The sequence below is a fragment of the Protopterus annectens genome, chromosome 10.part0 (genome assembly GCF_019279795.1).
Source record: "Protopterus annectens isolate FY-2018-M chromosome 10.part0, PAN1.0, whole genome shotgun sequence".
Classification (NCBI taxonomy): Eukaryota; Metazoa; Chordata; order Ceratodontiformes; family Protopteridae; genus Protopterus; species Protopterus annectens.
In genome coordinates this window covers 365,780,688-365,805,522 of record NC_056744.1, presented here as the reverse complement: position 1 = coordinate 365,805,522, position 24,835 = coordinate 365,780,688, and the positions used below count along the sequence as shown (strand labels likewise).

The 24,835-nt window shown below is 36.4% G+C and overlaps 1 protein-coding gene across 2 annotated transcripts in view; it reads right to left on the bottom strand.

Annotated features, from left to right (window-relative positions):
• PRRX1 (paired related homeobox 1) overlaps nt 1-15,126 on the bottom strand; it is a 517,861-nt gene extending 502,735 nt beyond the window's left edge. Inside the window, exon 1 of one of the 2 annotated variants that reach the window (XM_044085274.1) lies at nt 14,156-15,126. In XM_044085274.1, the coding sequence (XP_043941209.1) occupies nt 14,156-14,402 (247 nt within the window). In that variant the 5' untranslated portion in view covers nt 14,403-15,126. The remainder of the gene's footprint in view (nt 1-14,155) is intronic. The other variant, XM_044085273.1, reaches the window with a different exon arrangement.
• Nucleotides 15,127-24,835: the final 9,709 nt, after the last annotated feature.

Here is a 24,835-nt window from a genome sequence, read left to right as displayed (position 1 = left end):
CTTTGCTATGATACTTTAATAAAGGGACTGGGTCTGTTTGTGAAACACTAATGCTAGGCATTCACTGCCATCACTAATTCTGGAATGCTGGACTTTTCCCAGATGGTGGGATTGCTGCTGCGCTGGGAAATCCCCTTTCCCGTGGCAGTGGGACTTTGGAATCAGAATTAGTGTATATATAAGAAGTGGGCATGGGGGTACAGTACCCCCATAAACTCACACACATCAAGAGTGGAGGGGTTAGCCTTGCCCCCAAAAAGCAAATACATATACATGTATGTAAACTGAACCACGGACTTAGAAGAAAATTAATAAATAAGTTAAAATAACTTCCATTACTAGTAAAAAGGGTCAAAATAAAGACAATGAAACCCTCATAATGGATTTAGCTTTCATCCTTTATGGTGTAGGAACTTATTCAGAATACAAGAATACTGATGCTCTCCACTTCAAATATAACAACTGTTCATGTAAACAATTAATAATTCACCAATGAGTGAGACTTATTATGCATGTAACTTAATATTCAAGAAGGAGATGCATTACAATATATGGGTAAAATATTTACATACAAAAGATTCTAAATAATAAGTGAGATGAACAGTCATATATACAGAAGAGTTTGAATAATAAATGAGCTTAACTGTAAGTGTTATTGCAACCATTTTAACACACACTTCATGTTCATAGCCTCATTTAAACCAGGGTAACTTTCAGCATTCAAGTGTAACTGCCATTTTAATTCTGACACCTGTAACAATCCATCTGAACTCCCAAAAAATCTTCTACTTGTTCTAATATAATAAACTTAAAAACTGAGAAATTAGAACATGAAATACTGTGCTTTCCCAAGGCATTAGAAACCTCTTTGGAATTAATTGCAGCATAATGTTCTTTGATTCTATCACTTAGTTTTCTGGTAGTTTTTCCTATGTAGAAACAACTACATGCTGCACAAATAGCTGCATTGACTAATATTGTGCTATTACAGTCAAATATTTTTTAAAATAAACAGACATTACAATGAGGGGAAATGTATGAATCCCCTATCAAAATGTATTTACAACTGACACATTTTCCACATGTGAACATTCCTTTAGTATTGTTAACTAGTGGTTGTTTTGATAATAAAAACGGAAGGGCCTGTTTCTCAAAGAAAGAGTTAAATGCCTTGTTTTTTTTTTTTAAAATAAAATCTGGGACAAACATTTTTGTTGATTTTTTATCTGAGAGCATTGGATTCCTTCAGTTTGTCATAGCAGGGAAAGGTATGGCAGTGTCTTTTTTAGATACCACCTTATCGATCGACGATTCATCCTGTGACCTTTCCTCCAACATTTTCAGAAAGGAGACTTACAAGAACAGTTATTTAGACTTTAATAGTCAGCACCCATGGTTTATGGAAAAGAATGTTGTGAAGGGACAATTTGTCAGATTATCTAGACTGATAATTAATAATGACACCTTTGAAGCTGAATGTGATTTTTTTAACAGAATTATTCTTACAAAGGAACTATCCAGTAAACGTAGTCAATCACAATTAGGAGTGACATTAAATCTAACAGATTTAGTAAGTTTAAACCTATTTTATTTTATGGTTTTGATTCTCCTAATATCTCTTCAACTAATAATTCTTCTAATGAAATTTGGTCCTCCAGGTTTGCCTTCCATATTATTAGGGACATGAATGCTATTAGAGATATCATCAGTAATAACTGGAGAATAATTTCTAGTGATAGTTCCTTAACAGGTTCAGTAGAACAGGTTCCCATATTTTCTTTAAAAACAAAAACAGGACCTTCCGTTTTTATTATCTAAACAACCACTAGTTAACAATACTAAAGGAATGTTCACATGTGGAAAATGTGTCAGTTGTAAATACATTTTGACAGGGGATTCATACATTTTCCCTCATTGTAATGTCTCTGTTTATTTTAAAAAAGATTTGACTGTAATAGCACAATATTAGTCTATGCAGCTATTTGTGCATCATGTAGGTTTTTCTACATAGGAAAAACTACCAGAAAACTAAGTGATAGAATCAAATAACATTATGTTGCAATTAATTCCAAAGAGGTTTCTAATGCCTTGGGAAAGCACAGTATTTCATGTTCTAATTTCTCAGTTTTTAAGTTTACTATATTAGAACAAGTAGAAGATTTTTTTTTTTTTTTGGTGATTCAGATGGATTTTTACAGGTGTTAGAATTAAAATGGCAGTTACACTTGAATGATGAAAGTTACCCTGGTTTGAATGAGGCTATGAACATGAAGTGTGTGTTAAAATGGTTGCAATAACACTGACAGTTAAGCTTATGTATTATTCAAAATCTTCTGTATATATTTATGACTGTTCATCTCATTTATTATTTAGAATCTTTTGTATGTAAATATTTCACCCATATATTGTAATGCATCTCCTTCTTGAATATTAAGTTACATGCATAATAATTGGGGTGGGAGGTTGGCATAATGGTTAAGGTGTTTTCTTTACAAACACAAGGTTCAGGGTTTGATTCCCACATGGGGTAATTGGCTAGGCTTAAAATGGCCAACAAGGGCAGTTAGCCTAGTACTAATCTATGAACGTATAAGTCTCACTCATTGGTAAATTGTTTACATTAACAGTTATTATATTTGAAGTGGAGAGCATCAGTATTTCTGTATTCTGAAGAAGTTCCTACACCATAAAGAACGAAAGCTAAATCTATTATGAGGGTTTCCTTGTCTTTATTTTGAGCCTTTTTACTAGTAATGGAAGTTATTTTAACACACACACACACACACACACACACACACACACACACATATATATATATATATATATATATATATATATTATATATATTTTTTCTGCGCGTACGTTTTATTGGTTTGCCGTGCTGCTTGCATTTCCATGTTTTTTTGCTCATTTGTGATCCAAACTGTGTGAGATCACAAATGAATCTGTATCTTGGCAAAGCTCCCAAATGTTAACAAGTCTCACCACCGTGTCCTTTATATGGGATTTCTTTTAAAGCCAATATTTTTATGTCCTACGGGTATGATACATATATGTATATTCAAGTGTATACTCGACATAAAAACGAAGAAAATATATAAGCGCATTATTAAACACACAATGTAAAATTTGTAGATTTTAATCAACTGTCCTCCCTATTTTAGAGGTCTGTAGTCCCTCTTTTCAGATCTGGTACATCTCAAATGTCTCTCATTTTCCAGAACGTCCCTCATTTTGACTCCTATTTTAGCTCTGTCCTTCTTCATCCCTCAAGAAAATGCTGACATTTTGGAGAAAGGGTGATGAATTATCCTTGATAAATAATGACAGTAATTAGAATTCCAGACTTCTTTTACTTCAGAAAATGTATATTAATTCACACTCTCTTGTTCTGCCAGTGCCTCAAGTTAATAGCAATAATATTCTACGTGTCCCTGATTGTGTTGAGAGCTGTTCATCCCTACAGATGCATTGCATGCATTATATATTTTTGCATAGTAAGGGCATAGGTATATTTAATTACAGATATATATTACTTCATTTCTACCGACGAGCTTCAGGGAAACAAATATACGTTGGAAGGATTCAACATACATAGCTGTCTGTCTCTCCCCTATCTTTGCCCATCTGTCTGTCCAATTATTACAAGTGGTGATCAGACAATGAGTGATTTTAATTAACATCGTTCTACCAAAAAGATTCATGTCGCATAACATGTTTTGAAAACTGTCCATCTCATTGCGTACACTATCAGTTTTAGGTGTCACTGAAGTACAGGAGCATTTTGGGTTCAGTCATTTATAAATGTCAGAAAATAATAAGTTGTTACTTTCGATCCATTTGCTCTTTAACTGAGAGGATAGAACGATAAAAACACACCCCAGCCAAACAGATACGCACAGAGATAAAGCCGTAAGTGGGCATATCTGTACTTGATTACTGTTTCTGCATTTGGCGCCTGCTGGTGTACCAGTTACAGATCTGGTGGGAATTGTGTAATGCAGCAATTGCGAGTAGCAAACGAATACAGACAGAAACAGCAAAGTTTGTTTGTTTGTTTGTGTCTTTCGGCTTTTCCCGGTTAGGGGTCGCCACAGCGGAACTCAGGTCCGCTAATGATTGGTAGTTGATTTTTACTTGCCGAGTTACCAGCTCTGACGCACAACCTTCAACGAAGGTACACCCATTCATGCATGCCTCCACGCAGAAGACGCTCTAGCTGAGAATCGAACCGGACAACGTCTTACTGTGAGGCGACAACGCTACCGCAGCACAAAGTAAAGATCAGAAATCTAGTTTATAACTATTGGTATAATTACTTAATCAGAAATCTAGTTTATACTATTGGTATAATTACTTAATCAGAAATCTAGTTTATAACTATTGGTATAATTACTTAAATACTGTAATTCTGATCAACTTTACCCCTCAACTGTCCAGATTTTCACAGAATGTCCAGATTTTTGCCTAACGTTTTTGGTCCATTTTTCATAAAATTTGTAGGTTTTTTTTTCTGGCAAAACCAAAATGACAGTTATTTGAATTTTAGGATTCATACCCTTCTGAAAATGGTATGTTAATGCAAAAGCTGTTATTCTAGTAACTTTCTAAGTGTTTTATTAATAAACGGAACTTTTACGTTAGAAGCCTCACGGAGCTTTTTACTAACTTCAGCGTTTGGATTACTTTTGAAGCGTAAGCCTCTTTGTGGTCTACTGGTTCGCTTTACTAGTTTGTTTTTGGATTCAACATTTGAGGTTAACTTTCTAAGTTTACAAGAGCGATATTTAAAATCTGCCCCGATTTTTGAGCTTTCGAGGCCCCATTATTTTGACTTCGTCCAGATTTCTTGCTCTAAGGTTGAGAGGTAGGGACTTTAGTCATCGCCTTACTCCTGAAAACGTGTGTTTAATTTAGGGTGTCCTGGTAGGTTACCAAAAACCATAATCAATACAAAAAAGCCTGCTCCCAATTACATTTATTTATACCTATTTGTGGTCATTGTAAGGATGCGAGAGCAGGTACAGAACTCCAACACGTGTGCCAGCCACCGTGAGTCTGTACACTACAGTAACATTTTAACAGTTCAGCAAACTTTGTATATCGCACCTAGCATTGAGGGGGTGATGCTGACATGATAGGGATGACATGTGTCCTTGTTAATGGTTACAGGGCTTACAGGTTGCTTTGACTTAAGCGTTACTCACCTCCCCTGTGTATAAAACATACTCCTCAACGTTCTCTGACTTCCAATGATGTCCATGCCTGCTTCCATGTCTTCTTTTGGTGTCTTTGTCATAAAAAACATGACTGAAGCAATGTAGCCAGGAATTAATTTGTCACTAAACATGAAGTGACTGGAGTTTGTTTCATTCTGAGATGTGCATTTCCACTTTAAATGGTTTTCTCATCTGTTATATACATTTAATAAAACGATACAGTAAGAAACCCTCGCATGACAGCGACCGTTATTAAATTTTAAGAGTTTATATTCCTCAGTTAATTCATATCAACAAAACCCCCCTTGTCCCAGCACCTTTCTAAGTGGAGTTTTCCTGATGTGGTACTCTTGCCCGTCATTAATGATGACTTTGTCCACGACAATATGGGCAATATGAGACAACTACAGACTTTAACTGTACCAGTTACACCTCTGGGGTCTTGTTTTAACTCCTGCAAAACATTTTATTACATTGAATTGAAAACCGAAACGTATTTCATTTTGGGAGCCTGGTTTAAGATTACTAAGGTCAAATCAAGCTACTTATACCCACCATTACCTTTCCTTTTTTTTAATTGTGCGAATGTGGCAACGTTCTCCCGCATATATATGCAAGTGGTGTGTGTGTGTGTGTGTGTGTGTGTGTGTGTGTGTACGTGCGTGTGTGTACACCTGTGTGTGTGTGTCTGCCTGTCTGTCTAAATAATAAGTTGAATAAATAAGTAACTGAAGTAACTGCAGTAACTGCTGGAAAACTAAAATAGTCAAAACAGACTGTTTCTATAGTATACAGAGTTGTGATAAACTCACCAGTGGGCATGGAATAAAGTTGCAACATTAATTTTAAGGGAAAACTTATATGATTAGAATAATATTGCCTTCTGATTATTTGATAAAAAAGAATGTAGTCACAGCTGTAAAATGTATACTGATGGTTTATGTTGATGAGTATTCCTGACTAACATTTTTAAACTACAAACGAGTCCTTGTCCTGTAGAATGGGGCTGCACCGTAGGCTGTGCAGTTAATATTTCCAGGTAAAAGAGGGATCATGTGGGATGTTGAAAATATAGAGTACTGGGATTCTTTTTTTCTTTTTGTTTAATACCACACAATGTGTTGTTAGAATTATAAATTCAAAGTGCTTATGAAATCTACATCTTGGTGTCTTATCATTAATACAGTGTGGGCGTTAAGAAATACACAGCTTTCACAACACCGATTTGATTAGGAGGGAAAATCACCTTAACTCCATAAGTTAAGTTTTAAACCATGAATACCCTAAAACATACTAGTTCGTCTCCAACACACTACCTTTGTAATTATATTGTTATATCAATTTTATAGCAGCTTCTGCACCATTTTGGCAGATAAACATGGTTATTTAATTTTAATAAAGAATATATATATATATATATATATATATATATATATATATATATATATATATATATGTGTGTGTGTGTGTGTGTGTGTGTGTGTGTGTGTGTGTGTGTATGTGTGTGTGTGGGAGTGTGAATATAGGACTTAAAAATAAGAAAAATTAAATGCATTTTCTATCCACCAAAGTCTTCTGATTAGCGCAACTGTTTCGGTCTCTGTTTCTGAACCCCACATTATCCGGAATGATTGATTGATTGATTGATTGATTGATATTCTTGTTTAAGAACCTTCAGCTGAATCTACTTTGCACTGCGCCTGCCTCTATGATTAACTGCTGTTTTAGTCTCCCTTTGGAAATGTGCAGAGCCTATACTGCAAACATCCTACAGATATGTCTCAAAGCGAGCAAAATTGTTCTCTTGTAGTCCGTTTTCTGCCTCTGTTGGAGATGATGCGTCTTTTTTAAAGTTACTTTGTCTTTGATATCCATAAACTATGAATAATAACAGAAGAGCATACCAGAAATCACCTTACCTTGCTTAATCACTCATTTGACGGTATGGTTATATACCGGTCACCTTAAAAGACAGGTGTTCCAGGTGCACCCCCCCCCCCTTAGGTAAAGATACTCACTATCCATTGGTGGATAAAATTAGGAAAAGGGCTTAAAGAAAAAAGTACTGCATATACCCAACATTACGGAAAGGAAACAAGGAACACGCATAAGATAACACATTGCAACTGCAGTGCATATTACGCAAAACATATACCTGGCATACCTGATGGCCTTTTTAGGTGTAGATTGTCTTATGGGCTTTCAAAACGCCTCACAAACCTACATTCCCATGATTCCTAATACCTCAGTTTCTCTATGGATCCAAGTTCTGTTGTGACTACTCCAGCAATACCTGCTTCCTGCAAGGTGTTCAACAAACTGATTTTGTTCAAGTTGTGATTTTTTTGAACAAGGAAGAGTCTGAATAATTTGTAACTTGTAGTGAATTAAATGGGATCCACATAGTCCAGCTTTCCGAACCGTAAACAGAAAGAAAGAAAGAAATACTCGAGTCCGTCTTCTGAAAACAACAGTACTTGTGTGGCATCTTCAAGACACAAAGATTTCCATGTACTTTTGAGAACAGTCCTTGCTTGCTGCTTGTCCAGCTTTCTGGCTACCTTACCCATTCTGTTCTTTACTTAAGGGATCTGACATTTTACGGGGTTAATGACTTCAAATCAACTTAACACACACACACACACACACACACACACACACACATATATATATATTTGTATGTATGTATTTATTTATTTAACATTTGTTTACCGGGTAAGTCCGAATGGACACAAGTCTTTTTTTCAGCGCAGGCCCGGGGAGAAAAGCTCCATGAGTAACAGTAAATTTTAATGCACATATTGCAATAATCAATAAAGTATAAAGTAAACAAAATGTAGTGTACATAAGAAAATACAAATAACAGCAACACATGGGCTTTAAACATAGCTAGTACTATTTGTAAAATATGACTGTGTCAATAAATAAGGTTAAGATGAGTGGGTAGGCATAAAGGATTAAACACCGGGGAAGAAGTTGGATATGGTTGGGGTATACTGTGAGGTATCACAGCTTTCATGAGGGGTCAGTTTACACACACACACACACACACACACACACACACACACACACTTACAACATAAAATTCTTATAGGCTGTAGAATTTTTATTAGCTTCTTCACCGTCTGATTACAGGTGGATGCAAATTACTCATTGTTTCTCAATTCTTTTTTACTTGTTATTGGGTAAAGCAAATTACAACTGCTTGTTTCCCTATTTATACTGTCACGGTTGCAGTAACATATTTATTTATTTTCTGATGAAGTTCCAGACACTGAATATAGGAACGAAAGCGCTCAAATACCCATTCACCTTGTCTTTTTCAACCTGGGGGGGGGGGGGTTCTTTTTTATTGGTTTTAAAGTTCTTTTCTGACTGCAGTTGTGTTTTATATATATATATATATATATATATATATATATATATATATATGTATATATATATGTATATATATATATATATATGTGTGTGTGTGTGTATATATATATATATATATATATATATACACACACACACACACACACACACACACACACACACACACACACACATATATATATATATATATATATATATATATATATATATATATATATATATATATATTCTCTCCAAACAGCACATTTTTCTGCATGTGGCAGAATGCTGTAAGCTATTGTCCATGTGTATGATTACCATAAACATTTGTACTGTCTTCTATGACAACACAATCTGGACTGTACAGGTCTATCCAGCAGGGATTAATCCACGTGTTTATTAAATAATATACAAAATCAAAAGGAGCAACATGAAATATTGAAATCAAAGAACAATAATAATAAAACAGATTATAGTAAGAAAAAAACACGTTTAAAATATAAACATTATAATAAGTATATGAACAATAATTAGGAAATATTTATACATCCTATCCATTTTGTGTTAACCATAAACGTAATTGCACTATTAAATATGTAACAGACGTAGCAGGGAGGCATTTGGAGTTTTGGACAGTTTGATAGCAGAAATACATCGTGACTATTACCCTTTGACATAAAATTTGCTAATAAAGTTACCTGAACCTTCTTCGTTAATTTGTTTCATCAGTATTTTATTTTTCTAAATACATCTGTTGGTAGCAACATATATCATTCTTTCATCTCTTGAAGATTTGTTCTTTCTTTAAAACGAAAGCTTGTATTTGTTAATATGCAGTTTTATAAAGATTAATTTTATTTGACTTTTTTAGCCTTTGCAATGTATTTAAATTGTACTGTATTTTGCTTACTTTAGGTAAATTATGTCTTCCCGTGCCGTGGCTTAAATAGTTGCGCTTGGGTCCAGGGACTCCAGTCCACTTGACAAACTCAGTCAATCAATCAATCAATCAATCAGCAGACAAACGCTTATAAGAGCCTACTACAGTCTGAGTATATTATACTACAGATCTTATGTAACACTATAACCGATTCTGGTCTTTATTAACAAGGGTTACCGAAATTTCATTTTCAGAAACAGGTGCTAGAAAAATGCACACCTAAAATATTTGTTACATTCTAGGTATGTCGAACCAATCAAATATGGCCTAGGTGAGATAAGTTAATTTGCAATACACTCAGTAACTCCCAGAGCAGAACTTTTTTGGGAAGACGATTATGTTTAAGATGTATTAAAGTCAATCATCTCTGTCTATCTATCTATCTATATATGCAGAAAATGGCTTACGCAGACTAAACACCACATACAGAGACCGACAGTCATGTTGCCTATTTTATATCAGGAAGAGAAGAGATGCATTTAAGTAAACAGTGACTGTACCATATTGCTAAGCACTGGAGACAGTTACATACACAAACTGTCAAATTCAGTAATAAAGTAGTAATCAAAAGTAGTACTAAAAGGAAGAAAAAGAAATGAAAGAAAGAAAGAAAAGGAGAATGGGCAGAAGATGATTGGTACTGCCTAAACATTGCAATGTAGACATATACACAAATAAATCAGATGAATTACATTCCATAAAAATGCACATGCTGAACTGTAGCGTAGTTTAGTTAATAACGTATTGCTTGCTATTCTTATAAAAGGAGGCCTGCAACATATTAAAAAACGGGTGCATTTCTTTTACATTCTTCCTAAGGTTACAGAAGGAGAGTTACCTCTGCCAAAACCTCAGATCACCAGTAAAATCGAACGTTTAGCACTGCAAAGGGTGGAATCCGACAGCACCACCCTATCTGTCCAGAAATACTACCTAACACACATTATAATAATCTCTTAAAACCGAATTGTGTGAGGTGCCTGTTCACTGACGGCCATGTAAGTATGCATGTGTGCGTGCAATTATGTAATTTCTTTATTTTGTCTGGGTGTACACTTTGCCCCTCCACGTCGCAGCACACAGATCAAAATGGAAGTCAAATTGTTAACGTCTAACAACCAAAAGCCTTCTGCGCCCAGCAATATTGTTTTCGCTAGGTAACAACAACAACAAAAGATGGACATTTACACATGAATTATTTTTTTTATTAAACCAAATTGTTACCTACAAATATATAAATGTCAGGCTATTTTCACAGCCTCTTTAATGGCATAAAAAAAACGCACGACTGAAGATGACTGAATAAATTGTATTTTGGGCAAATGTGTTATGTGCAAGTCCAGTAGAGAACCGGGAACAAAGACAAAAATAAAAGGTTGATGGAGCAACATGTTTTGTATCAACATTCATTTTCAGAACAAAAATAATGATTAAACTGCAATGTCTGGCATTATTGATCGGATGTGATCTGCAGTGACTTACCAGAAAAATCAAAAATGTTATAAGGCTCGAAGCAAAAGTAGATGGCAAAATCAGAGACAGATAAGATGTATGGGAAAATTTGTTTTTAAAATTATCCGTGGGGGCACATCGAATTTCAATGGCAATACTTACATTTTTTCTCCAGAGCAACTCATCTGCTTTGTACTTGATATACATATGTTGTATGTACCGTCTGTCACCATCATTTTTAGCCCAACACCCAAGTGATTGCACAAAGGCTGTTTTTTTTTTAATTACTGATAACTCTCTCTCACACACACACACACACACACACACACACACACACACACACACACACACCAGGAATGTCGCAGCACTATATTTTAGACAACACCACTTCCAGTAAGAGACTTTGGCACCAAGTTAACTAATAACAGTATTTTAACAAACAATACGCTGCTTTACAGAAATTACAATGTACATTCTTTAAGCTTACCCTTGTCCCAACTGCCCCAGACACTAATGGAAACTTACCTTTACTTACCACCTAGGCATATGCAACATATGTCATTGCTACTACTTTGGAACACTCAAATATCAATAAGTTTTTCTGACATTTACTGACGTGCTTGTACAATTTACTGTATGCTATACTCGTTTTGTCTGCCTGTACATAACTATGACACATTTTACCTGACATATCCTTTGCATAATATTATCATGCTAGCTCAACTTTGATGTACTTTTAAATGTGAGCTGGACCGATCCGTTCATAGGCAGAGACAGTGGTACTTTAAAGGTTTGTGTTTATATTTATGGAGTTGTTTTGCCCTGGCCTCTGCTGAAAATGAGTTTCGTATGGACCATTCGGATAATCCGGGGTAAACAAATTTAGTCAGTCAATACATACATACATACGACCGCTCTTAAACTGCTTCCTATAGTTTTCAGTTGTTCATGCTAATACAAAACAAATATACACAAACCAGTTTTGTTATGTAGGAAACGCTTGATAAATAATTGTGCAGTCGTGCGCTGACAGAGGTCTGTAAACCTTGCTTTCTTGAGGCAGTTTATTAAATTTAACTTAAAAAGCACACACCTTTTACTTCTGCAAGCGGCGAGGGATACAGTGTGTGTGTGTGTGTGTGTGTGTGTGTGTGTGTGTGTGTGCGCGCGCGCGCGAACAGCCTAGAATTGAGGCTTTTCTGGGTTTTCACTTTACAGTCACATGCTTTAGTAATAAAAAAACAAGTACTTAATGAATCGTGTAAAAAGTCGTTGATTAAATGTACATCCACAGACTCACAGGGATGTGCTGGAACTACTAAAATAAACAAAGTAAACAAGCAAAAGTCACTACTGCATAAATGTAGGGGAAACATGTTTTGTGAAGCTGCATCCATGTAGATGCATAGACATGTGCTACACAAACCACAGATGGCACACAATTTATATATTTAATAAAAACCTGAGCCCGATCTGCATCCAAAATACACAAAATTTCTTTTCACAAGTAGATTTCTGGATCTCTGTCTACCCACCATTTTTTCTCATCTTGGTTAACGTTGTTTTAGCTTAGATTGTTTTCTTCTGCATTATGTTTTTCATGTAATCTACATTTTGTATGGTTTACTGTGCAGTTTCTGCTTTTTTTTGTAATTTTTTAAATAAATACCCGTTGTGCTGCATGCATAAGTGCTGCAATTACACACACACACATGTACCCTGGGTAATAGGAAATACCAGTAAACATCCTATGAACTTGCAACACATACGAAATGAAATAATGCCACCACCACAAAAAAAAATGAAATGTATACATAAGACACATTTGTCTTTGGAGCAGAAGGCTGTGGGTTCTATTCCCACGGTAGGTGGACGGGTTGTTGACAGTGTAGTGCAGCATTGGGGGGGGGGGGGGGGTGCTGCTGCACTCCTGTGTGTGTTGGTCTTTGGATGAGACCTTAAACAGTTGGTTCCATCTGCTTGAGTTGGTGGTAGCTCAGGTGGCTGTAAAACATCAAACGGCACCGGTCGAAAAGAGTAGAGGAAGTTCCCACTGCCTGTACAAAATTCCACTAGTGGTACACATACCACCTTCGGTGTCTCCGAAGACAAGCTACTTGCCTAGTGGGCTAACCCAGACAGCAAAGGATACATAAATAAAATAGAAATAAATAAAGTGCACCACGACATCAGATGAAAGGTGAACTCACCGTGAGCAAATACTTTTACAAACACAAATATCGTTTGTAAAGCAAGTTCCTTATAAGTAAAAGTCACGTCCTACAAACGAGTGTATGTTATGCGGGACATCACCTCTGCACACAGACAACATTTGCAGTTAATGAATTGGTTCCATGCAAGCCCAAATTCTGCAAACCTCCACAGACGTACTTGACTAGACATGCAGCACACGGTTGCAACAGACCTCTCCATTCATAATAATTCAAAATCATAGAACTGCAGTTCAGAAATCATAGCAATGAGTCATAGAGAGGGCACCTTGTTTAGTTTTCAGAAGAGAAGCTCTTCAGATGTTACCTGTATGTTGCCACCGTGAAAGCGAATAACTAAGCTTTATTTAATTATTTATCAATGTACCATGTTTAACTAGAAATCGTTTTCTAAACAAAATCACTAAATATAGAAAGAGCAAAACTAAATGTGAACTTAAAAATCCTGACGCTATTCCTACGCAGCCGTATCTGAGACTGGATGTTAGCAAACACGTGGAAAAACGCAACAGCTGTCAACAGATGCACAACTGCAGACCCTCCACAACACACACACACACGTATATTACCCACATCACCCTGTGTTGTTTTGAGCACTAATGTTTACTTAAAAACAAGGAGAAGTACGCAGCTGTTTTGCAGCCACATCTCCCTAGGAAAGTTGGAATTGAAATCACACTCGCACATTCGCAGACTCCTAGGGTCACACGCGTGCACACAAACATAAGAATGCCAGTATAACGGGTCTAATAATGCATATGACCATTGCCCAAACACTGAAAAGCCCTGCCGATGATTTAAGGGTTTGGTTTGCGTTAGGAGATGCCTTTCCATTAAACACACATGGACTCCTTCTCCCTGCGCTAATGTATCAAGAATCCTCGTGTTGTTATGCTCACAATTAACCCCTTATTTCCCAGAAGTGCAAGCCATATGATGTGTGGGTCTCCACTTACTGTCCTGCTGGGGGGTATCACTGCCGCTGGTCAGCCCCGGGGATTCCAACATGCTCCTTCCCGTGTCCCCCGCGTTGTCTTCTGTTGGTGCCCCTACCATCTCCCCGGCCTCCTCCAGATCCAACAGGTGGCTCACTGAGAAGTTTTTCTTGGCCTGTAATGTGTCCAGAGTGGCTGGGATTGGACTCTCTAAACGGCCGGGGATGATCTGTTGTCTATCCAGCATGTGGCCGTAGCTTGTGGCCATTGTTGGTAAGTCTTTAAAATTAATCCAAATAAAGACCCGAGAGTAGAGCTGCAGTAAAAAAGTGTGTATATGTATATATATATGTATATTTGAATAAGGAGCCCTTGAGTCCCAGCTTTCTGTCAGCTGATAAGGTTCGGTATCAAGAAGGCAGTTTGGAAAACTCCCAACTTCTTTTAGTTTCCTGGAACAATTAAGGTCTTTCTTGGTATTTGCTAAAACTTTCTGCGAGTGAAAATTGTTAGTTCAGAACTTATGGCTCCTTTCAAATGAGTTCCTACAAAAAGTGCCCACAAATATGAAGAAGCTAAACAACGGCTTAAAGCATGCCCAGGTCCTCAGGCCAGAAGTTCCCCGGGACAGCAGCTGTCCTCCCTCGTTCCCACCTTCGGTTAGCTCACTGTAAGTCACATCAGTAAGTTTAGGTATCCGGGTTTGTTGTGTCCTGCGGATATAAAAGGATCGACTGTTTCACAATCTGCTTTCTTAAAGTAACCAGGAAAAGAAATAGTTGAGAAATCTTTACATAAGAAGCAAAGCTCTATGAATGGATGAACACAAACGGCTGTACACTGCTGAATCCTGCTCTCTGGCACTTCAAAAGGTATCGAGTGGCATGTTGGGGGAGGCTTCTCAGGGAAGAAACGAAAATTGAGGACCCCCAGGGAGGTAGTTCCACTTAATAGGAGCCTGCAATTACGTGGCAAAGCCTTTTGTGAAGTCTCTGACGTTTCACAGATCCCTCTCCTCCCCCCACCCAGCCCCTTCCCAGCTCAGTCACCGGCATAGCCCTGATTAAGGAAGCCCCAAGTCTGCCAACACCAGACCTGGCCAAAGGCAGCCCCTGGGCTTTTGAGTAAATGGAGAGCTAATTATCATTCATGAAACAACAGACTAAGGCGCATTGGCAAAGCACTTGAAGGGCAGTCATATTTTAAAGGATTATTTTTCTTTCGAATTAACTCCTCCAGGTTTGTTTTAGATATTCGCTGAGAAATCTCATTTGCATGTTATGATAAGAACTGCGAATTAAACTTTAGCTGGGCCATTTTCAAAGCCAGTGCAAACCTCCCCTATTTGGGCTTCTCGCAGTTCCATTGCTTCACTTTTGGCTAAGAAGAGTGTGACAGAGACAGAAGGCAGCTTTCTCTGCACTGGAGACTAGCAAAAGGCAGTTCTGGAATAAAAACAAACATGGACTGCATTCTGCTTATTTAGATTTGTTTAAAGGATTTTACCTTTCTAACATGCAGAGCAAAAATCAATAGAAAGCAATGCAGTTTTACCATAGCTAAGTGACTTGTTGATTCTGTTTGACTCGGTAGCCGTACTATAATATCTAGAAACGGTTGTTGCAGCCAGCATTGTAAACACAAGTTTTCTACACTGTTAACCCCCAGATGCAGCTTAGTGTTTGAAAACATTAAACTGTCTTTAACGTGTGTGTGTGTGTGTGTGTGTGTGTGTGTGTGTGTGTGTGTGTGTGTGTATATATATATATATATATATATATATATATATATATACATATATATATATATATATATATATATATATATATATATATATATATATACATATATATGTATATATATATATATATATATATATATATATATATATATGTATGTATATATATATATATATATATATATATATATATATATATATATATATAATACAGGACACATAATGCCTTTGGAGATGGCAAAATAATACCCTCAAAATAAATATGAATATCGAACCTTTACAAGATGTACCGGCACCCATGGTTACTTGTATGTCCCTTTAAAAAGCAATACATACTAATACGACCGTTGCTAAATTTGGTAGTATTTTTTTTTCTGTCCACTTTAAAACGAAACAAGATACCCCTACTCAATTGCCTCGGCTTCTTACTGCTAAGATTCTACTTACGTGTGCTTCATAAGTAGAAAACACGTTTTACAAAGAGGTCGCATCCACAAGTTTTCTAGAAGTCTATCCCTTTAACTCTCCACTATATATATATATATATTCACGTCTGTCTTCCCTCCAGACCCCCCTAAAATACATATACCATATAGTCTCTAAGGCAAAACAAACATTTGCTTTCACTTCACTTCATCTTAGTTCTGCAGAACTGCATACATCTTAACCTTCTAGCACAAGAAATCTTGCCAAGGCCAAACATAATAGAGGTATAAAGGCCAAAAATCAGGTTTAGATTTTAAACATTGCCCTTATAAACTTAGAAAGTGCATAAAATAAAAGGTTTTGCATTGACATATATTTTTGGAATAATATAAAGTCTAAAACTCAAATGTCTGTAATTATTTAGTGACTTCAGTCTTCAAAGATTTGCTAGAGCACCACAAATTTTACGAGGAACAGACCAAATATATGAAAAAATGGACATTTTGCGAAAACCAGGACAGCTAAGAGACATGCAGAAGTGTCATATTCTATAAGGGAGAGGGGGTTATAAATGGATCTCACCAAATCCTTTACAATGTGCCAATAAAAATGTTTACGTATAAATACAGTATCCACTCTACAAGCTGTGCAATTAATCAAACAGACAAGTTCTGTGATTAAACAGCCACGACAAACTCCATGCCATCGGCTAAGATGGAAAAATAACACGCATCCTTTATACAGCTTCCGATTGTGCCAGGAATGGACTTAACCTCTGTACTGTCGTTACAGCAGGTAGGTTTTGCTCTGGAAGATACATGCTCAAACGTATGCAACAAGGCCTAAATGGGGAAATAAAATTAAAGGAGTTATAAGCCTTAGCATTGCCATATAGTGCCTCAAACTCCTCTGCTCTCCTTTTCAGGAAGTCTCTTGGCTTACCTTTGCAATGAACACTTTGTTGCATATGTTTTTCAGTTGTATTGCTCTGCACTATTTAGTTTCTCCGGGCTGATTCTTGAAACATTATTTTTCCTGTATTCTCCCTGAATGAATGTGCAAGGTTAATAATTTGGCTGTGCAGTTCTTACTTTTTACTTGGTTTCATCACTTAATGAGTTGTTGCACAGCCATGCTAAGCTTTCACTGCCTAATTGCCGCTCTGGTTTTATTTTTATTTTTATTTTGTAGCTGCGTTCCTTTCTTTATATATTAATTAATTAATTAATTCATTCATTATTTATTTATTTTTGCTGTTGCTTTAAACAAAATGTCTGTAATACATAGTAAGTCCACACTTTCCAGCAAAGCATACAACCCAGAATCAAGCATCCTCGTTTATTCGTTTAGTGCGTACCGTGTTTCCCTTTTATTTTATTTTATTATTTTTCTAGGTAAGCGGACTGGATCACCAGGGCACATTTTTATTCAAAACATAGTTACAAAAAAAAAATACAAACAAAATGGTGTACAATATTTACATTTTATCTTGATTAAACTATTCTCTTCATTTGTTCACATCAGTTGTTATTTTCAGTTTTGATAGCCAACGTTTGTTTGCTTTATGCATGTCTGTATGTATACATTTCTTTAAAACACATTTAATTCCTGGTTGCCTTTTCATTCTTTGCCGTAGGTAGAAGTTTCAGTACTGCAGCAGCTGGCACACTTACCCACCGTTACAATTCCCACTCATCTTGGGGCTTTGCAAGTCAAGGATTGCGTGAGTCTTGAGTGGGATCTTGATGGGAGAGGGAGAAAGATTCATGCATTGGAACAGCGTGAGGCTGAGGGCTTCCAGCTCTCATAGACAGCTGAGAATCTGGAGAAAGAACACTTGATGCCATCAAAGGGAACTAGATCGAAACCAGATGTGTCTGTCTGTTCTTTTCCAGGCATTTAATTAAGGAGCAAGGATGCAAAAGACTTCTTTTCGTCATTAGTTTTCCTTCAGCTCCCCACCTCTTGGAGAGCTCACTTCCATGCCAAAACAATGCGTCTGTCAGTGCTGGGTATACATATTTACCGAATATAATCTGTTTCGTAAAGGTGTCACCAAGGGCAAGACTAAAAAATAATAATAATAATAACAGTAAAAAATTGTAGTTGGTCTCCAAACTCTGCTCCACACTGGACACTTTAGCAGATTCGACGTCCCCTTTAAAAATTAACCACATGTTATCTGCTTAGCTCTTCCTCATTACAGAGCCAACTAATCAAATTGTGAATAGACCGCAACTAATACATTTGTGAATGTTCTGAAAGTTCCTTAATTGTGTATAATGTTGTGTGCGACTTGCGAAAATAAAAAATATCTGACCACGAATAGTCCAGACTCACCAACGGCTGTAGAATGGCATAAGATTAAGACTGGTGCTTAAATAGTCTTGGCTGCGTTCATTGAGTGGTCACTACTAGATCAACTAGGGGACAAACTTTTTATTAAGTTTTTAGATCCCCGTGGATAATTGTTGCTTTGCTATTTATTTACTCGCATGGGCAGTGCCGTTTAACAGTGGGACCCCCGTCAAGATTCAAAGGAGACCCAAAATAAGAGCAACCTTATGTCAGCATTACTTAATACTAATATTAATACTACTATTACTACTAATAATAATATCTCACAAGTCTGAAAACGGATTAATTTTTAAATCAGGTTTGACAGAAATCTGTAGTTTTTATTTTTTATACATTTGATTTTAATAGAATGAATCGATACAACTTATATTTTGTTAAAAAAAAAAACAGCCGTGTTGACAGTAACAAGAAAGCCTGTCTGCATACAGTCACCTGAAATGAACAACTTTTATTTTTCTGACACTTAAAAGGTTTGCACATTATAATGTGTAGCGGGTGTACATTAATTGTAAATACATGTATTATAAAAGTGGCTATGGTTATGCAGGGGTATGCGCCTTTGTACATAGATTCAAACATAAATGTACATTTTATGCAAAAATAAGCATAGAGACAGAATTTTAAATGAAGGACGTACATCTTCCAATCTTATAGGAAACCTTTACTGCATGTTCTTTTTATAGCCTGCATGCCAACATTGCTTTTTGCTCTGTATGCAAGAAAAAAAAAAAAACAAAAAAACTAAAGCATAACTCACAAGAAGATACGCAGAAATTCAGATTTACACCAGAAGCCATCGAAACTAAGTGGGTGCTCTTTTCCGAGGATTGCACTTACATATTATACAAAGAACCATGCATATTTTTCAAAATTAGCAATATTCTTATGACGACCCTTTGCTGGAGGTACGCAGGTATTGCTGTAGTCGCAGGGTTATCACTTGTCCACCTTTACGCAAGACAGTCCCCGTGTGGGCAGGGGGTTGTGTCCTAAGCAAAAGCACAAAAAAACACAAATGTCTTGAGATGAAGGGACAAAGAAAATATTTCCTAACTTTGCTTCAATAACCGCATAAACAATTATTTTGCGTCTGAATAATCTAAGAATGATATGAAACAGCATAAACATATGCATTTCTACAACCATGAGCTTTTATTTTGATAAAAAAAGTGAAGTCCAGTCCTTTGGACTGGTTGTGGGTCTGGTTTATCCTGCAAAAATCTATTTTTCTTTCCAAAAAAATCTCAATTTAAGCATTTGAAAATGTGGCAATCCAATGCTATAGTAGTGGTCATTTTGGTATCAATACTATAATTTTACATCATCATGGGTCTACAATTAAATAATAGTAACAATAACCACAGGTGATCCGCTGTGGCAACCCCTAACCGGGAAAAGCCGAAAGAAGAAGAAGAACAATAAACCACAAATAATCCATGAAGACCCCCCCCCAGGCCAAGAACACATTTAAGTATTGACGCTATCTACTTAAAAAAGTCTGGCAGAATAAGAGGGTCTGTATATTCTGTATAAGAGTCCAATACGTGAAATATTTAATAGCGTTTAATGACGTTATTCCTTACTGTTTCTATACAACTCGTGAACATTATGATACAATAGCAAAACTTCATGAAACATTGGGGAGGTCCCTAAAATGATTGTTAGATGATAGGTTATTAATATTACCAGATGCTGGTATGATGCAAATAGAATTTCTTACTTAAAATGCAAATCCATATAGTTAGTAATGGCTAATAATAATACAGTAAGTTAGAAACTTGTCTTTAGTACCGACCTGTCTGTGGGTAGACCAGTGGGCGCCATGGTACTACACATGGGGGTGTAAGGGGACAAGGAGATGGAAACATTGGCAGTGTGAATTGCAGAACACGATAAATGTGAACTCAATAAATATACTGTCACTTATTATTATCATCATTATTATTGTTATTATTATTATTATTGTTATTGTTATTGTTATTGTTATTATTATTATTATTATTGTTATTGTTATTGTTATTGTTATTATTATTGTTGTTATTATTATTGTTATTATTATCATTATTATTATCATTATTATTATCATTATTATTATTATTGTTATTGTTATTGTTATTATTATTATTATTATTATTATTATTATTATTATTATTATTATTATTATTATTATTGTTATTATTATTATTATTATTATTATTATTATTATTATTACAATTTCTTTTTTGAACTGGATAAAGCTAGTAGACAAGCAGACCAATAATCAAGGATTACTAGCGAGGAAATACATTTTCAGTTATACAATATGTAAAAATAGGTTGAAATTACCATTCATGTCAACAGTGTAAAATTCAGCAGCAACTGTTTCATTGCAACTTGGATTTTGACACCAGATGAAAAACGTGTGGCCTGTCCATATGACCATGGCTTACAGGATCATTCACTACAGATCATTTTTAGCCCCTCATCAACTCACTTAAAGCCATCATATTGATAGGCATTCTCAAATTTACTCACCGTTCTGTTAACTTATCAGGATAGCACAATCAGCCCTCTGTTACCACTTCATATAATAATATGTCCTTGCTTGTCCCTTGACTCAATAAATACTGTGCTGTTAGATTTTATTCTACTATTGTTATATGTCTCCTTTTTGAGACATGGCAACTTCTTGGTCTGTGTGGACTCTCTTGAGGTAACTAAAACATCTTCTCATGATCCCCTCGGCAGTATTTTATTCACATGAGGCTCCTTTATCCTCTGTCTTTAATGGGTCCCTGATATAGATCAGGCACCATTTTTATTGCCTCCCCTTATCTGTCTCTAACCTTTCCATGTCATTATACTGACGTGACCTGCAGAAGTACATTTAGTGCTGTACGCAAGCTTTGCCAACTTCATACAAAGAGTGGTAGCAGAATTTCATTTCCTACTGGGAGTGAGTTGGACATGCATCACGGTATTCCCCTGCCCTTATTTTTGCATTAACACTCTCATTTTACCTGGTCGTGGGCCTCTTTGCTCCTCCTTTTTACTGTTACGAACCCTTAACTGTGTACTCTGTCACTGCGTCTCTGCTTCCCGCATCTATCGTTTTACACTTCTGCAGCACATTTCAGCTCCTATGTTTAGAGTCAGTGGTGCAGCGGTAGTGTTGTCCCCTTACAGCAGGAAGTTCCCTGGTTTGATTCTTGCCTGGAGTTCCTTCTGTGCGGAGTCTGCATGTTCGCTCTGCTTTTGTGTGGGTTTTCTTCCATTTCCTCCCACATCACAAAGACATGTGTCTGGAGCGTTTCTCCTCAGGCCTTCACTGAAAACTGGCTTTGTTCCAAGTTGGACTTTCTCATTTAACAAATAATAAATAAATATTGTTGATACCTTTGACTATGTCATCAAATAGATGGCAACTAGATATTACCCTTTATTAGGTACTCATAGAGTTAGTGACAGAACAGAACCTTTGGATGCTGATACTAAAAATGTATTTTGTAAGGCATTGGTTTTGCAATTCACGAGTAGAAAAAGTTATATCAAATATATTATTAATTCTAATAACTTTGTTTTTTTGTGTTCTGTTAGATATTAAATTGATTTTATTTTATGTGCTATGGCTGTGTTTGCCTCTTTCTGCACTTTCTGGTTACCTGTTGCATTTTGTGGAGATTTTGCCTGCCTTTTGGCTAACTAATAAGTATTTCAAGTTCTGCTAGAAAATATGGGTATAATGGCAGCATGCAACATGCCATAATATCTAGTTCTGTGATGAAAGAGTAACGTCAGTTATGTTTAGCCAGCCTAGGTGTGTGAGTTAAAACTGGTATGTTGGCAATCTGAATTCTCAAAGCTTAAAAAAGTAAAAAAAACACAACGCAGCATAAAGCAACACATTTTTTAAAATTTTGCCTTGCTTTAATTCTGCAAGCTTAAGAGGCCAAAGGGAGGACTTTGACATGCTTTATGAGCCCTGTGGGTTTCAGGTTGTACAGGTTTCAGTTAAATAGTATTTGAGTGGGTCTTGTGGTAGTATACAAACAGTAAGACAATGGCAAATTCAGAGGACACAGAAAGTTAGAGGGGAATTAAATTCAGTGTAGCGAAAAGGTGGTAACCATTAGAACAGTCACCTGCAACATATCCAAAACGCTCATTAGAAACTAGGACACCTCTATAGATGCAACCAATTCCTCAGCCCCCTCCACTAAACAAACCTTTGCCTCCACTTACCTACTCCCTTCTCTGTTGTATGGTGCTCCCCTTCTTACCAGCCTCCAAACCACTCTAAAAGCCAAGCTTGAGACATGTTATAATAAAATTGCAAAGTTTGCAACAAATTCTAAAAAACTTCTCACATCACTGTACTGTTCAACACTCCCTAAAATGGCTGGAATTACCAAACTACCTCACCCATCTGCAACTAACTATAGTGCACAAACTCATCTTTAAACCTTCTGATTGTCCTGCCATTAGCTCTATTTTTACCTACTACTTCCCAAATAGGCCCCTTAGATATGAGAATCAGCAACTTCTGCAGGTTTATAAGCCAAATCTGCCTCCTGACCAACTTCTATACTCTTACTGTTTAGCCAAAAATTGGAATGCTCTACCTTTGGCCATTAAAACCACCCAAAATCCTGCCTACTTCAAATCTTGCACACATATACCTATCTTCCACCTGGAACTGTATGTGCACTAAGCCTTCTTAATTACCTAAATTCTAATGAAATATATTTTCCATCTTTTCTAGTCATGCTACATTCACCAAAAAGTTCCTCTATGCTTTAATGTCTCTAAAAAGGGATACTCTCTCTCCACCAACATATTTTAAAGCTTTTCTAATTCTTCTTTAAAAAAAACAGGATCATTAGAACTCATGTGTGGCAACCTAATACTTTGACTTTTAATTAAGCTAATTGTTTGCTTATAGGGGTAATTGCTTTGAAAAAGTAAATATGAATTGCTAAAAGTTGGTTTTCTGTAAACAGATGAAGAAAAAACATCTCTTTCATTTTCCTTTGTAACAACTACATCAAGATAATTAACAACATTCTTGTAAAAGTATAGGTAAACTTAAAAACCATCTTTCCTTCAGCTCTGCACCAAATAGTAAAGGTATCATCTAAATAATGTAAATACAATTTGCAGTAGAGGAAGATGTTTGTATTATTAAAAACAAACTTCTCCTCCAAACGGTTTATTAGTAAATTTGCAAAAATGGGGGTGTAGCCCCCCCCCCATTGCAACACCTCTGATTTGTTTATAACATTCATACTCAAAATAAATAAAGTTATTATCCAATACAAGGGAAAAAAATCCATTATCAACTTGACCTGAACATTAGATAAAAAAATGAAATTTTGAAATGACGTTTTGAAAAATATCCGTACTGATATTTTGTGGTATTCAAGAAAAAAAGGTCCACTACATCAATAGTGAGAAATCCTATATTACAGTCACATAGGCAACCTTGCAATCTCCGCAGAAAATCCTCTGAGTCTTTAAGAACTTTGGGTATCAAATCAAATGCTCGTTTTAACTTGACGGTCTGTTCTTGCTCACCACCAGGATAAACCGTATCACTAAACGTGAACATATACCTGTTCATACCTTACACCATATCACTAAACGTGAACATGTACCTGTTCATACCTTACACCATATCACTAAACGTGAACATATACCTGTTCATACTTTACACCTACTTACTCTTTCTTCGTTACTCAGTTCCTTACTCCTATCAGTTTCTCTCCCCTGGCTTTGTGTCTAAATATACCATAAGCCTGCTTGTCTCGCACTTCATATTGCAATTCCTGTTTGCATTATACTAGGTTACCTTTGTTGTTGTTTGTCTTTCGGCTTCTCCAGGTTAGGGGTCACCACAGCGGAACTCCGGTCCGCTAATGATTGGCAGAATATTTTCACAAACGCCGAGGTGCCAGCTCGATGTCCAACCTTCAACGAAGGCACACTCATTTACGCATGTCTTTCGAACGCCCACCCAACCATGGGGAGGACATGCAGACTCCACACAGAAGGCACTCCCTGCACTCCAGCCAAGAATCGAACGGGAGAACCTCTTGCTGTGCGGCAACAACGCTACCGCTGCACCACCGTGGATTAATACTAGGTTACCTTTAATTTCTCTATAAACTGGCTAACATTTCTCTGTTAAATCATTATAACAG